The following is a 16606-nucleotide window of genomic DNA, read 5'->3' as shown; positions in this document are numbered from 1 at the left end:
GTTAAAATTTATAAATTCAATATTTTTCTCTAATTAATAAAAATCCAATGAAAATTAATATTTTATGTTATCCGAGAGTCTACTAATATTGGAACAATAAACAATTGCAAGTGAATTCAATTAATTTTATTATTATAATGAAATAACTTTTTAGTTAATCATTATACACGCTGAACAGATTTGTAAATGTCTGATAAACATTAATCAAATAATAAATATTATTATAGTCTATAGAGACCGAGATGTAATAACCTTGGAAAAATCTCTTAAATAGTGTACTTTTCTATGTGTACTTAATAATGTTTTTTTTAAATTGTAGTCTGTACATAATATATCAATTATTTAATCTTGCTATACAACAATTGATATTTGATTATCTTTGTCTACTATTCTTGCATGCATACATACATACATACATAACAATTTGATTAATATTTAATATACTGTAAAGAATAAATTTGTACGTATACTGTTACTGTAGTAGAACTACAGAACGCCAGAACAACAAATTGTTATCGCCATTATCGGAATTAAATACCTTAAAATAATACAAAAGTTTTATGGTTATTAGTATTGGTAAATAATTTTAAAACAAACCTTACATACAAATATTTGAAAATATACTGTATGTACATAATATAGTTGCTACTTGAACACGAATTAGTTGGAATATGAAATTTTTTATTTAAAACTTAAATATTTACCTAACTTAATATTATGATATTGATAAAAAAACCTATTAATGATATTATTAATAAATTCATGAATTTATATTGTTTATTGATTTATCTCTAGTTTTTATCAAATTAAAGATTAAATATTAACTTTCATTTATTAATAAATTTGTATTTTTTAATTCTTGTTAGTGTAGTCTAATATATTTTTATTTATTGTTTAAAGATTAAACAATTCAATACAATAAATACAAACTTCAAGCTTCAACACTTATTTAATTTAAAATGAATAAAAAAAACAATCATACGGTAGCAAGTATTATAGGAATTAAGAAGGTCACTGGGTTGCATATTATCCTTGATTTTTAAATCATTAAATTAAAAAACCTAACAAAACCACCTCGGTTAACCCGAAAACGGCGGGGAACTTGAAAACTACAAAACGGGTTTTCCTTTTCATTTCTCTGCCGTTTTATTTCCTCGAATTACCTGAATACTATCGGTAAATCTTAAAACTGAAAACGAACATAACTTTTATCAATATATATTCTTCGCAAAGCCCCTAGCTACTCGAACTATCAACGATCAACGTACTCTTTAGAACGTATTAATTGAATAAACGATTTTTGAAAAATAAATCCTAAAACATATTTTTACATATAGGTACCTATTTGGAAAAGGGTTGACTCAAAAATCGAAATACATAACGATGATAATATTTTTCAAGTCTATTTTCAATATAATTTATGAGTACTTCAAAAAATTTAATGACTGGCTTAAACTAAATTGATATCTATGTTATGAATTGGTTATAAAACCACATCATCAATCTAAAGTAAAATTGCTTGTATTTCAAAAGCAGCTGTATCATGTTATGTACAAGGTAACTCGCCAAGCATGCTCACTCCTATTTTTTCCATTTAGACAAGGAATTTATTGAAATTCTGATTTCTGAAAATCGGTAAGTACATTAAAAAATTTATTAATAGGTAAACGTCTCTATTAGTATATTTGTTTTGTTTTTGAACTCGTAAAACTAAGAATATTTTATACTCTAATTATTTTATATTACCTCTATATACATATAAATATTTTTACAATTGGTTTTTAATAGTAAAAACTTACAATAAAACGAATTGTACATATTATGAAAGTAATATGTATTCTATAGTTAAAATTAATATTTCAAAGAAATTTAAATGAGAATCTATTATAAATCTTTGCATGTTAATAGTTGAATAATTAATGAAGAAAATATTCAGGTTAAATACCATACATTAATTGTAGCCCAACTGGTGCTACACTAGACTTCAAATAGTGTTGTCCTGAAGACCTGAAATTCAATTGGTATTTGATTAGTCCTTATAAAATCCAAAATTGGATTGTAAAGTGGAAAAGTTGTGGGATACCTGAAGGTGAGTATTGGAACTATAACCATAGAGATATCTATGAATATGTATTTAGATAGAAGATACCCTTTATGAAGTCCAACTGGTATTATTCGGGAGTTTGTGCTGTTAAGGAATAGGTAATAATAATTATTGATAGTTATAACATGTTAAATGAAAATTATTTAAATCTATACGTAATGTATTACCTATATTGTATTATTGTATAGCATATATTACTTATTACTATAGTACTGAAGTTAAAGTACTAGTGTGCAACTACTGATATTATAGACTTATTACAGGCCCTCTTAAACTATTTCTATTTTTAAGTAAATTAGTGCAGTAATTATTTAATAATACAGGAAACATTTCAACTATACCTATCTACGAGTACTACCTATATTCTATTCAAGTTAATAAGACAGCTTGGTGGCTATCAGTTTTTGTCAGAAAACACGTGGTTTTGCCCTCCTCCAACAAAGTCTCTAGATCCACCTCCTCTTTCTTCACGACTGCTGTGTAATTAAGCTAAGCCTCTGCTTACAATTCAGCCACCGAGTTATGTAGTTAACTTGAATAGAGTTATGTAGATAATATAGAATTAATAGAGTTACACGTAGGTATAGAACTGAGTGTTCACATAATACAGTTTAAAATAAACGGATGCGAGTAATCTCTTAAAATAGGTATTTATTTTCTTGATAATGTATCAGTTTATCAATTAACAAAGTTAAGAACCTAGGACAACACAAGTCCTCGGTGCATCGTACCTCCACTAAATCAGGTACCGGGTATTAGCGTTAGTCAGCGAAAAAAAAAACGAAACTATAAAATATATTTTCCATGGTGTACACAGACTCGAAGTTTATTCGGTTTAAATATGACGGACGACGGACTGTTGAAACATTTTCGTCGTGATTTACGATGTTTACTTAATATAATAATATTATGATGCGACAAAAATATCTATATACGAGTGATGGGTCGCCAACGATCACTGTGTCGCCGGTGGTTTATTGTCCCGCAACAGCAGGCCCGCAAGCTTCCTTTCAGCCTTTTCCATGGCCTCGACTTGCTGTGCCGGTTGAGCCGCTCCGGACTCGGCCATCACGGTGCTGGTCAGCTGTAGCGCCAGTCCAGGGAGCTCTTTCAGCGAATAACTGACCGGCTTGTGTGATTCGTATTCCGCGCCATCGTCGTCATCGTCATCGCCACCGCCGTGGTGTTCCAGCGCCGGTACGAAGTGTTCGTAACTGGGCGGCTTGTCGAATCCTGCGAAGAAAACGGGTCCAATATTATTATACAGTATACTACATTATAATGTTAGGTTGGTCCACACGATTTTTAAACCTTTAAATCGTCTTCTCCGTCCTCAAAAGATGTGTATTAAAATATTTTTATGTAATTTCAGAGTATGTACGCGCATCGACAAATCTACACGATAAATTGCCGCATAAACACGGAGTAATTATGTAAGCTCATATAGTCGCAACTATATGGGAGCTTGGTGAAGGTCCAGATAATAATAAGTCAGGAAAAATGTTTTCTTCAATAAGGCATACAATTGGATAAGAACAAGTAGGTAGTATATATGCTGCAAGAGTATATAGGTATATTTCTCAACTTTGAAAAATCCTTAAATTTATTTAACTAATGCTTCTTAGAGTGTCCTGTGGTCAGGCTGTGTGATAATATTTCCTCAGTCACTGACTCCTTCATAAAACCATAATTATATTTATGTACCTATAATTAGGGTATTGTAATGTATATATTTTATTATTAATTTAATTATGTTGCAAGGCAAGTAAAATATGAAAATAAGGGTACCTATATGTAACAATAGACTATCTATACAGTAAGATAACATTTTCACGGTTACAGTCTAGTAATTCGATGTATCATACATATATTATAAAGTATTAACCTAATTAATTTAATGGATACTCATAAGAAAGTAATAGTTAATTATTGTTTGTTATGCATAATATATTATAAAAAAAGGTATGTCCGTATTTTTGTTGCTTATTATAGAGTCAAAAACAAAAATCTAAAATATTAGTTTTCTCCTTATAAAAAATTCATATAAAATAATAAATAAAAATAGAAGCGAGCCACAAACGCCAATACCAGAATTGTGTGTGCGCTAAAATAACATTCGATATTTTAGAGTGTTTAGACTAACCGTGTTGACTTCACGTTTAAAATAATTTTTTTGATAAAATTTCAACCAGTGGACGAATCTAATGTATTATGTATTTATTTACCAGTTGCCAACGAGTACGTAATCGCCCATGTGATGCCTTTAGCCACGTTGACGAGCAGCGGTTCGATGATGGCGCCCACGAGCGGCGCGAGCACTTTTCCGATGATTAGTATCAGATGGACGATCGACAGTTTCCCGTGGCCATGTTCCTTGTGCGCCGACTTCATGGCCATCCTGTACAGCGGAAGGGCTTCTTTGAGCGTCGATTGGATCTGCTGCACATTTCCCGCCGATAGTGTTGACTCCGCCGCCGACTTTGACACCGCAGACGTCGGAACCTCGGGTCGAGCTAACGTGCAGCCGGTGAACGCTAATGTCACCAGCAAAGTGTACTTGAATTTGATAGATTTCTGTATCAAAATTTCAATATTAATCGATTAGATTTTAAGTATAAGCACATAATTATATTATTATTATTATAATACACATAAGATGCCGTTTGCAGGTAAACAAAGCGAAGTGTAATTTATCGTTTAAATTGGTTTGCATTTAAATACGGTCATTTAAAAGAGTAAAAAACTTAAAGTGATAAGAATAGTAAAATATACAATTGTGTAACAAAGAAAAAATTTGTTTTGTGAATTCTTAAAATTACGTAAAAGAAATATTTTCAAAAAAATTTTGAAATAATTAATGTTACGTATTAAGTCACTCTGTATAAATTCATTATTTAATCTTCTTTAAACAGTTAAGAGGTAGATAATAATATTAAACATAAAGAGGTTCTTCAGGACGTACAATTTACTAAATTATGCATGTGAAAAACTGAGACAACGCATACAGGTTGAAGTGAACGTTTATTAAGATTTATAAATATGTATACTAGTAGGTATTTATAAAATTGAAGTATTTTGTTAGTTTTTTACTCGTTTTGTTGATAAAATCATTATAATTTTTTAATACCCATCTTTTAAATAATATTTCAAAGTAAGAAATGACAATAGAAATCGAACGAAAAGTTTTATAATAATATTATATACTATTCCTGGTACGCTTTCCATTTAACTTATTTTATAGTAATTATAAATAAAATCAATTCGTTCAATAATAGGCAATACATTTTAAATTTAAGAAAAAAATTAAACGACAGTTGAGTACCATAATGGCTTTAATGTTGGTAGGATCCTGCGGAAAATTATAATACATGTATTTGATATGTTAAAATTATATATAAGTATATTGCACTAGGGTCACTATACTTACAGAAGTCATTTTTATTGTCCTTAACGTCAAGTTCCGTGTACACAAGATATTAGATAATCCGCCGTATTATGGCTGTGTTTAGTATTAAGCCCACGATAGTATAATATAATATTATTTTAGTTCAAGTGTCGATTGACTCACAGTTTCGTCTGGACGGAATGACGCCCTAGCACCCACATTTGTTGGTTTATAAGTCTGTCTGACTTCCGTAAGTACCTATCTGCATCATATATTAAACACCGTCAATTAGTAATCGATTTATCATCGAATTAGGATACATAAATATATAATATGCGTCGAGCACAAACCATTTTACGTCATTAAATAGTCATAAAATTCAGCAAGTTTTTTCCGTATGCTGCAGTACTTACCGGATATAACTTAAAAGGTTAAGTTGGTTAACGGTGGCACGTGTAATTTGTGTAATTACATTGGACTAGTTTCCAAATTTTCTTTCTCAATACCGTATTCACTCGATTTATGATAATTATTATTATGTGTAGGTCATATGATCTTAATTAACTTTCTAAGGTAGCGCATTAATTTTAAATTTCCGCATAGATTTTACTTGCAATTATGAATTAAACATAGAAATTAAGAAAGTTTTCAACTATTAGTATTTTGTCAATTAAATAATTTTACAATATTTTTAAATATCGTTTAACTGTGAATTGATACTTATTCAGAAAAAAATCTATTAGATACAAAACTTTTGCCTGTTGGCTTTAATTATTTATTCCTACATCTTGGATTAAAAATATGGCTTGATAATAAATTACTGTTTGTGGAACTGTAAGAAACATTGGTTTAAACATTTATTTGGTATTTTAGTGTTGTAAATAATATAAATTGTTATATATATTTAAAGATATAAAGCATTATAAGTAACATAATATTATATTAATGAACAATTATATAATTTTTAAATTATAAATTATGCATATAAAAGATAAAATCCAGAAAGTTTTTATGTTTTTATATTAATCATAGGTATTGTAGAGTATGTTTGTCCTAACTAACAAATTACATTTGTTTATTAATTGAAATATCTGACTAAAATATTACGGATAAACAAATTTCATGTATGAATTATAAATAGTTTAGATTTAAGTATAAAAAATGATAACCGTAAGTATTAGTGATAAAAAAGTTTGGTTATTACCAAATACTATAGATTCATAATCTATAGTAGGTATTTGTTATTACTTATTAGGTAATAATTATTCGATTATTGTGTATACAATTGTGTAATATTCTATTCCAATTTATTCTAATATAATATGTATGAATTAATTTTTATTTTATTAAAAAGCTTCTAGTATACAACATAATCTATTGTATTACAATTATATTTTTTATTTAGAAATTAAGCGATAAACTACAGAGCTCCAATGTTGCTGCTCTTATTGTATTTAATCATTTTAATCATTCATAATTGGTTTAAAATTTAAAATAGTAAGACACATTACAAAATTAATGACTTGTTCTGAGGTTTGTAAAATGTCTATAACTTGTTTTTATAATTAACTTATACATTTTAAAATTAATATTAATTAAGTAAATAGTAATATCTAATAAGTATCAAGTTTAGAATAGTTATACAAGAAATAACACTATTTTATAAAATTAATATTGAACAAAGTTCAGGAATAAAATTCATTATTAATTTTATCAACTAGTAAAGCTGTTAATAATCTTTTAGTAGATATCCATAGATATCTAGATACGTACTCACTAAAATTACCTACTTAATTATTAATTTATAGTTATTAGTTTATTACTTATTTATATTCATATGACTGTATATTTGTAAATTGTTTTAAAATATATTTTTTTAAACTTTTATTTATAATACTGTAAACGTTTATGAGTGTTACATAATTTTTATTTTCATTTTCTTTATTGATGTTGATTTAGGATATGTATTATTTTGTTGGATATAGTAAATTATAATTTATAACATTACTGTTATTGTTTAACTTTGAACTGCGGGCTATTTATCCGTAATTTTAATAATAAATAAATATTTCAGTAGGTAATAAGAAACAAATAAGCAATCAATTTCAATCAATCTCAGCTTATAATAATTTTTTTTTTGAATATGATTTAACTGAGTTTATATTGTATTATAATTGTTGAGCTATCATAATTCATAATCGTAATTTTATACTTGTAGCAAAAAAGGATTCCTTTTTGAATTATGTACAACAAAATAAAAAAATTACTTGATGAGAAATCGTTATTTTACGCACGAATATTGTATTTCGTTAAACATTTAAACTTTAAAAAACCTCATAAAAGTATTTGTGGAATAACGCTCAGTTATTTTTTTTTTTTTAGATTCTGAATGAAGTGATGAATGTATTGATTTTACAATGCTGTGTGTTTTTTTTTGTGTCTGTTTATAGCTCAACTTGTCGAAATAATGCTTTCATTTCAGATTTCGGGGGTGGTTTCTGATGGCAAAGTGAATATCATTGGTGCATTATAAAAGTAAAAATTATAAAGTTATGAGCAGTTTTCATATATTGGTCATAAGCAGAATGCATTTCAAAACTTTTAAGAAACTAATAATATGTGTGTAAAATTAGACCTTTACAGGTAAAGTGTACTGAACTCCTCCATTGACACCCATAGGTAACATTTTAAGAAGAGAAGGGGAATAAAAATCTTAAATTTTAGTTTAAAAAGATAATTTCAACATATAAATAATAATTAATATAGAGTAATATAACTAATATAACTAATATAACTAATATTAATAATAATAATATAACAATAAAATAATATAATATAATAATATTAATATTAATATAACTAATCATTGTTAAGGGGGGTTCGTGTAAGCAAATATTCGGATGATTGACAGGTTTATCAAAGGTTATACTATAATTGTATGAATATATTGTATGTATGTGTTTATCATTAATATGTATGTAATATAATATAAAATTTGTAACCATAAACAAATAATTTTATTAAAATATTTAATTGAAACAAAATAAGCTTTAAATTATAATATGTGACATATTTTAAAACTAAAAAAAGTCTACTTTTTCTTTGTTTTCTCAGTTTGGTTGATTGGCGTTCGGTTCATCGAATGAGTTTTACAATTTTAAAATTTTAAAGTTTTTTAATTTTTATCAAATTCGAGTTCTACTGTAATTCAACTTTGTTTTGGTATTATCCAGGAGTAAGTCTTCTCCAAAATGGGTGCCTATGAATTTCTTTCAAAATTTATTTTCGGATGAGATTTTAGGTAATTGTTAATTATAATTTAAACATACCACTATTACCACTGTATTGTACCTAGAGGCGAGCTCAGGATTTATTTATGTGGGGTTGTTAACTTTATATTTTTTAATAGATCCATATAATAATATAAAATATAGGTATTATACATAACACATATTTATTATATATAATAATATAAATACATAACATATTTTTTAAAGAATGATGTCTAATTTTCTAGGTTTTTTGGCCAATTTATCAAGGACTTCTTCAGCTATTATTGGAATTTCCTTGTGAACGGCTAGTATTGTCAATTCATTAAGTCTAGTCTAAAAAAAATATTATTTTAAACATAAATAAGAAGTATTATAATTAAGAATATGCTTCAATTATGAAATAATGTTTACTTCTATCACCGTGCTACGCAGATAATTTGTCAGTCTTTTAAGACATGAAAATGTTTTTTCCGGTGTCGCTGTTGAGACAGGTAGAGTACATAATATTTTTAATAAATGATAATTATTTGGAAGTATTTCATTTTTACAAAGTCTCAAAGCTTCTAAACCATTTTTTGGTCATTGTTTATTTTTTTTTAACAAAGCATGCCATAATTAATGTAACTCAGCCATTACTGTATTTTTACACACTTTTAGTTCGCTTTCACGTCTGTTTGTCTGTAATCAAATCTTGCGCGCTCGATTTGAGGCACTGTTTGAAGATAAAAAATTCTGAAAATTGGTATAGACCTTGGACTTGGATGACAATACAATAATCCGTTGTCATTTTGGGACACGGACTTCCAGGTAGTCGATGACGGGTGTGCAAAGTCATCTCCGAGGAAGTAATGGTACGAAGGGTTTCTCTGGGTCAAGGCGGGTTAACCTAACCATTACTCGCCGAAAAAAAAATCAGCGTTGCAGAGGAACTCCCGGCATCCCCCCTACACGGATTCTGCAGTGGTACAGCAGAATAAGACTGTACAGCTCAAGCTGCAGATCCCTGTATAGCAACGGATTGCCCCCACGACAATAAATAAATAAATTAATTAATTAATAAATTTTATGAATGACTCGGAAAAATTGGTTAACACAATGTAACACTGGAGAATTATCCGCAAAAATGAGAGAGACGGCCACTCAACGCAAACGACGGCTGGAGAAAACTCGTGATAAATACCGTGATAACAGGGATAATGAAGATCGTATTGTTAAACGAATCAGACTTGATGCTTACAGCCAATATATGAGGCAATGGAGAAGTGCTGAAACAACAGAGCAGCGCCAAAAACGATTACAACTCGATCAAAAGCGACATTCACTGCAACGTGCAAATGAGAGCCTGGAAGAACGAGAAGCTCGCTTGGAGACTATACGACAATCAATCGTACAACATCGTGCCAATGAAAGCCTCGCAGAACGAGAAACTCGCTTACTGTCCGATCGCCAGCAACATTCGCAGCAACGTGAAACTGAGTCTGTGGAGGAACGCGAGGCTAGACTAGAATGCGAACGACATTCAATATGTTTCTTGATACAACTTTCATTGACGTCCTCAATGCGCTGCAAATTGGAGAGCTAACGACAAGTCACATGTCCGTGTTGATGAGCCGGGTTAGTACAGAGACGGAGGGGAATTTTCTGTAGAGAAAGCTATACGTATTTACCCGACCAACAAGCAAGTGGAGCCCACAATAATAAAGTACTACAATACTTTCGAGAAAAAAATGTCAAAATGTTTACCATTCGAGCTCAAGATTCTTTGGTCGATGCCACTAGGCCGCTAAAAAATTCAATCGACACCGTCATATCGGATGACATCAACAAGACCGGAGGATTGCCGAGAGAGCTGGTAATATTTGTGGGAGCAAAAGTGATGCTGCGATCTAACATCGATGTACAAAAAGGCTTGGTCAATGGGGCAATAGGTATTGTAACGGAACTGAAATGGGCTGGCGGCTTCCGCAGAGGTCAAATTTACAAGCAGGACTTACCGGACGTAATGGTGGATTTTGGCGTGGTTGGGATCCACCTGATCAAACCAAAATCAATACAATTTCCAGCAAAATTCAGTTATGGAACTGCCGAGCGCCGTTGCTGCCTTTAATATTATCATCGGCTTCAACAGCCCATAAAATGCAGGGCATCACAGTCGATTATATTGTTGTTTACTTGGGACAGAAACTATTCGTACAAGGTCAAGCGTACGTCATCATTAGCAGAGTTCGGAGCCTCGATGGACTTCGTATCGAAGGATTGGACGCTTCAAAAATAACGGGAAAGATATCCTGTAACGTTGACACTTTGGATTTAATTTTTTAAAAACACACTTTTCTATAAAAACATATTTAAAAAAAATATTTTAAAATTGCACTAAAAAGACATTTAAGATAATACTTAAAAATACTTAAAAGTAATAAAAAATTTATTGATGAAAAATTTAAAAGTGTGTGGTGCATCATACAAAACATTTTAAGCCGAGCAAAGTCTCACATACACTTCTTTGTTCAATCCTGTTTATAAGATAGAGACTGGGAGTATATATCAAGTGTAAGAGCACCATACACTTTTAAATTTTTTATTATTTTTAAGTATTATTTTAAGTGTCTTTTTAGTGCAATTTTAAAATTTTTTTTTTTTAAATATGTTTTTATAGAAAAGTGTGTTTTTAAAAAAATTTTTTATTTTTTTTTTTGTTACTATCAAGATAAAATGTAACATGTTCACCAAAGTCGTTTGAATATGAACTCTGAAATCCTGAAAAAAATACTTAAAATAAGTACCTAACAATAAAAAAATTAATTAAGTAACTAACCTTAAAATATATTTTTATGGCATAAAATCGCTCATTTAACTGTTGAATAAAAGAATCTATGTATAGTATAGCTACTGTTATACGATAGTACCCATTAGCATCTTTAACATTGAGATTAGTTCTATGCCTCTATGTGTACTTCTTTTATTTAAATGTTTTACTGGTATACTGATGTTTAGGTTATTGACCATTTTCTAAAATACAATTTTAGTAAAATTAGATAGTTATTTGTTGAATCAAATTTTATAAATATTCACTTCGGCTTCTTCAAACAATTAATTAAATTCTTCGTTGATATTTGATGTTTGATTGTTAATTTTAATTTTTTTTTTTTTAACAAATTGAAACAAAATCTCTATGCCCGCGTTGGGAAAGTTTCTTTCTTCCACAAAGAATGACACATTTTATGATTGGAAGAATATTGGATCTATTTTGTTTCTTTTGTTTCAATCTAAATGTAAAATTACATATTAATAATAGTAATAAACATTAATGTAATTTATACTATAACTGTATAATGTAATATTGAAATACATTATCCAATAATACATTAAGTTTTTAAATAATATTTATTGAATACCTTTGATCATCCAAAACTTAAATAATATTTGGTTGGATTTTTGAAAATAATTTTAAAAAGTTTTCACCGTTGTGTTCATTATGTTTTTCAAATACCTATTAGTTAATTGAAGTTATAAATTGATATAAATCAAGATAAAATTATAAAAAAAAAATAAATAATATTTAAGTATTTATAATTAAATTAATTACTTCTAAAGCATTTTTCCAATTTTGAAAGCCTAAAGTCTGACTACCAATACCACCTGTTCCAGCGAACACTATGTAATAGGTACTTGCAGAAAGCCCCTTCTAATTTTTTAGAATAACCATCGGTACAGAAATTTTATTTTCCATTTGTCATGTTGTTTTAACAGTGGAAGTTAATAATTCGATGGCGGTGGCCATAAATTTGTCTACATCTAAAATAATTTATAATAATATAGTATGATAATGCTATAATATAAAAAATGTAAATAAAATATATAACATAATGAGTACTCGACTCGTATAAATGTACCTATAATATGCATTCGCTGCATGCTTCTCGATGTCAGATGAGTTTCGATTAACAAACAAGCTTACATCATTTTTTGGTGCAATAGGTGAAGTACATTATAATTCCAATTGAATGCAAAGTTACCAATGCCGGTTATTTGTCATATTATTTTCTTACTTTGAAATGGATAAAGAAGGGATATTTGTCTTGTCGCAAGAAGAAGTCGAATTCTTGCAATTACTCGCCGAGCTTCACGAGCAGCAGGAATGTTACCAATGCCGGTTATTTGTTCTGAAACCAATGTTAACGAAGCTTCACGAGCAGCAGACGTGTTACCAATGTCAGCTATTTGTTCTGGATGCAATGTTAACGAATCTTCTAACGCGTTGTCTTTTGATGAAGTTAACGTTAATTGCCTTCCGACGGAATCAGTATGTTTGACAAACGAATCAGAACCTCATGTGAACGCTGAATTCATCATACCGATTCTATGACATGTTGAAAACGTGATAGTACTACAGCTGTAAATTAAATCTGTGATACACATTGAGATTTCGATACCACAGATCACAAATCGTAATATTTGCATGACGTAAAGTAACATCGATCTGTTCGACGAAATTCCCAATACTCTATGAGCAACAGCTATTCGCACTTCGTTCAAGTTTTCGATGAGTGATGACGGTACTTTTTCCTTAGCTCGTTGCAGATAATTCATCGACTTCGTTGTTCGACGGTGAAATAGGTAACAGAAAGCAATTTACCAAAAATACCATTGTGTCTTGGGAGTTCAATAGAACTAGCCAATGCGTTACGTGCGTCGGTTGTACGGAACTCAATGACTTTCAATGACGGTGACTTTTCTGCGGTGTAATACGGACATTGTTTCGACGTATTTTTTCGGCGGCAGTAGTACTGCCCAAATAAGAATTTTTGGTTGTGTAAGTCCGATCCTCGGTGATGTCGAACCATTAACACCACACCAACTACCGAAATGATCATCGAACAGATAACGGAGTTCCGTTATTCATTGCCGGTGTTCGAACCGACAGATATAGTACAAAGTCAGCAGTACTCGTGTATATCGACATTAGAGGTTATAGCCTACGATAATACCACTGAAAATGAAGACCATGGAATAGAGACAGACACAATGGTCAGCAGAACAACCAGAAGAATATCCAAATATCCAGCAAGTCGTTTCTTAAACGACTGGAGAGGCGACTGCTAAAAAAATGGTAGAATGTTGTGCTATACGTAATACGTATGGTATGCCACGTTTGTAAGAACTCTTTGTTTACACGTTTGTAACCAGGAATTCCACCTCACAACCTATGTTTGAAAATTGGAGCTCCAATAATGCTATTGAGTAACCTTATATCTCCAAAACTTTGTAATGGCTCATACATGACTGTGGGTTAAGACCTTATATAAAAATGTAATTGAAGCAGCTATCTTTACAGGGCTGCGGTATGAGAGAAACAGTTTTTCTACCAAGAATACCTTTAATTCCATCTGACTACCACTTTCAATTCAAACGGCTATAGTTTCCCGTAAAGGTATGTTTTGCCATGACAATTAACAAAGCGCAAGGACAGTTTTTGAAAGTGGCAGGAGTGGATTTAAGAAATTACTCTTTCTCCCATGACCAATTATACGTAGCCTGTTCACGCGTAAGCTCTCCTGATAGTCTGGTAATACTGTCTCCCGAAGGAAGAACCAAAAATATTGTATACAAGGAGGTACTATAAAAAATGCGAAAACGACTTTGCATAAAAAAATAGTTAGCACACAGCAATGTTACCCATAAAATTTTAAAATAATATAGTAAATATGAAAAAAAATATACACACGGATGAAGCCGGATAATTATAAAAAAAAAAGCAAAAACAATTGATTAAGCATAACAAATATACAGGGTGATTATTTTATCAAACAACACTCATTATTTCCAAAAGTATTCATGTTTTTGAAAATATTTTTTTACATAGTTTCAAATTGTTAAAAAAACAACATTTTTATAAAAAAAATTATATTTTTAAATATTTTTTATCCTTATAATTTTTTAAGTTTTTTACTTTTTTGAATAACAACATAGTTTTTTAATTTCATACTCCAAAGCAGAATAATTTTTTGAGTATTTCGATACATAAAAATCGAATTTAGGGTGAATAGTTTATGAGTTATACTTATTCAAAGTTTTGACAAGCGCGGAGTAGTGGACAAACATTTTGCGGGGTAACCCCGTACCACTCCACTTCGCGCAGCTAAACTTTAAATATGTATAACTCATAAACTACTCACCCTAAATTTGATTATTATGTATCGAATTACTCAGAAAATTATTCTACTTTGGAGTATGAAATTAAAAATCTATGTTGTCATTCAAAAAAGTAAAAAACTTAAAAAATTATAAGGATAAAAAATATTTAAAAATATAATTTTTTATAAAAACGTTGTTTTTTTAACAATTAGAAACTATGTAAAAAAATATTTTCAAAAAAATGAATACTTTTGGAAATAATGAGTGTTGTTTGATAAAAAAAATCACCCCGTATAGCACTCAACAATATTACCCATATAATTACACATGTGGCTATAAATTTAATATTATATAATTTACATTTAAAAAGACATTATTCTTTTCGACAACGCTTCTATAGCGTTTTACACCTAAAAGGAGTTTTTCCGGGCAACGCCGGGTAATTCAGCTAGTAGTATAATATAATATAATACATAATATTATTATAAATCGAGAAAGTGTCGTTACGTGATAATAATAATTTTAATAATTATAATAATATTATATTATTATAATAATTATAGGCATAATTAATTTTGTTATTGCATATAAATTATTATTTCAGTTGAATAGGTAATATTTGTTTTTAATTAAATTTATAGAATGTCTAGGAAAAAATCTGGACATGACTTCCGTAAATTAAGAAAAGAAAAAGAAAAAACGATCGTATACTTTCAATAAATATGAAAAATTGGTGAATTTCATCTACCCTTTCTGTAAATAATGAACTAAAAAGAAACGAAAACAAAAATAAAAATAATATTAATGAAGAAGAACAAAACGACCAATCTTTATTAAATTTTAATACAAGTCCTTTTATTAGCCCTGAAATTCCAGAAATTTGATCAATATTGTCTATTAATTGTGGGCCATTTTCTATTATATGAAGTCTAACTGTATCTGTAATTATTGGCCATTTTACTGGATTGGTAAGGTCAAAAGTACTTATATTATATAGATATAAATATAAACAAAACAAATATATCTCAATCACATAACATATTTTCATATTGAATTTCTGGAATTTCAGTGCTAATAAGAGGACTTGTATTAAAATTTAATGTATACATAAAATATGTTATGTGATATAGATATAAACAAAACAAATATATCTCAAAGTACTTTTGACCTTACCAATCCAGTAAAATGGCCAATAATTACAGATACAGTTAGACTTCATATAATAGAAAATGGCCCACAATTAATAGACAATATTGATCAAATTTCTGGAATTTCAGGGCTAATAAGAGGACTTGTATTAAAATTTAATAAAGATTGGTCGTTTTGTTCTGCTTCATTAATATTATTTTTATTTTTGTTTTCGTTTCTTTTTAGTTCATTATTTACAGAAAGGGTAGATGAAATTAACCAATTTTTCATATTTATTGAAAGTAAACGATCGTTTTTTCTTTTTCTTTTCTTAATTTACGGAACTCATGTCCAGATTTTTTCCTAGACATTCTATAAATTTAATTAAAAACAAATATTACCTATTCAACTGAAATACCAATTTATATGCAATAACAAAATATATTATGCCTATAATTATTAACTACGTAACGACGCTTTCTCGATTTATAATAATATTATGTATTATATTATACTACTAGCTGAATTACCCGGCGTTGCCCGGAAAAACTCCTTTTAGGTGTAAAACGCTGTCCTAACCAG

General features: G+C 29.3%; 1 protein-coding gene and 2 long non-coding RNA genes across 6 annotated transcripts; 1 reads left to right on the top strand and 2 right to left on the bottom strand.

The window, feature by feature from the left end:
* Positions 1–2738: 2738 nt before the first annotated feature.
* LOC114124661 (uncharacterized) lies at positions 2739–5662 on the bottom strand. Its single transcript, XM_027987981.2, has 3 exons — positions 5532–5662; positions 4330–4678; positions 2739–3337 (listed from the first exon to the last, which is right to left on the bottom strand). The coding sequence occupies exons 1-3, from the start codon at positions 5538–5540 to the stop codon at positions 3060–3062; spliced, it is 636 nt and encodes a 211-aa protein (XP_027843782.2). The 5' UTR covers positions 5541–5662; the 3' UTR covers positions 2739–3059.
* LOC114124662 (uncharacterized) lies at positions 3182–4473 on the top strand. The gene is made up of 3 exons (XR_003592464.2): positions 3182–3392; positions 3477–3643; positions 4333–4473. It is a non-coding gene; the product is annotated as an uncharacterized LOC114124662 (long non-coding RNA).
* A 3226-nt stretch (positions 5663–8888) lies between the features above and the next one.
* Positions 8889–13640, bottom strand: LOC126549108 (uncharacterized). Of its 4 annotated transcripts, none has more exons than XR_007603261.1 (9): positions 12655–13640; positions 12348–12556; positions 12157–12251; positions 11834–12027; positions 11577–11770; positions 11462–11518; positions 10756–11049; positions 9173–9493; positions 8889–9094 (listed from the first exon to the last, which is right to left on the bottom strand). It is a non-coding gene; the product is annotated as an uncharacterized LOC126549108 (long non-coding RNA). The 4 variants fall into 4 exon arrangements; XR_007603262.1 differs by having other exon boundaries at positions 9173–9439; XR_007603260.1 differs by having other exon boundaries at positions 8899–9094; positions 9173–9473; positions 10756–11024.
* Between the last annotated feature and the right edge of the window lie 2966 nt (positions 13641–16606).

The sequence above is a fragment of the Aphis gossypii genome, chromosome 1, assembly GCF_020184175.1.
Source record: "Aphis gossypii isolate Hap1 chromosome 1, ASM2018417v2, whole genome shotgun sequence".
In the NCBI taxonomy this organism is placed as follows: Eukaryota; Metazoa; Arthropoda; class Insecta; order Hemiptera; family Aphididae; genus Aphis; species Aphis gossypii.
The sequence above is the reverse complement of the archived record's forward strand: the minus strand, read 5'-3'. Positions and strand labels throughout refer to the sequence as shown.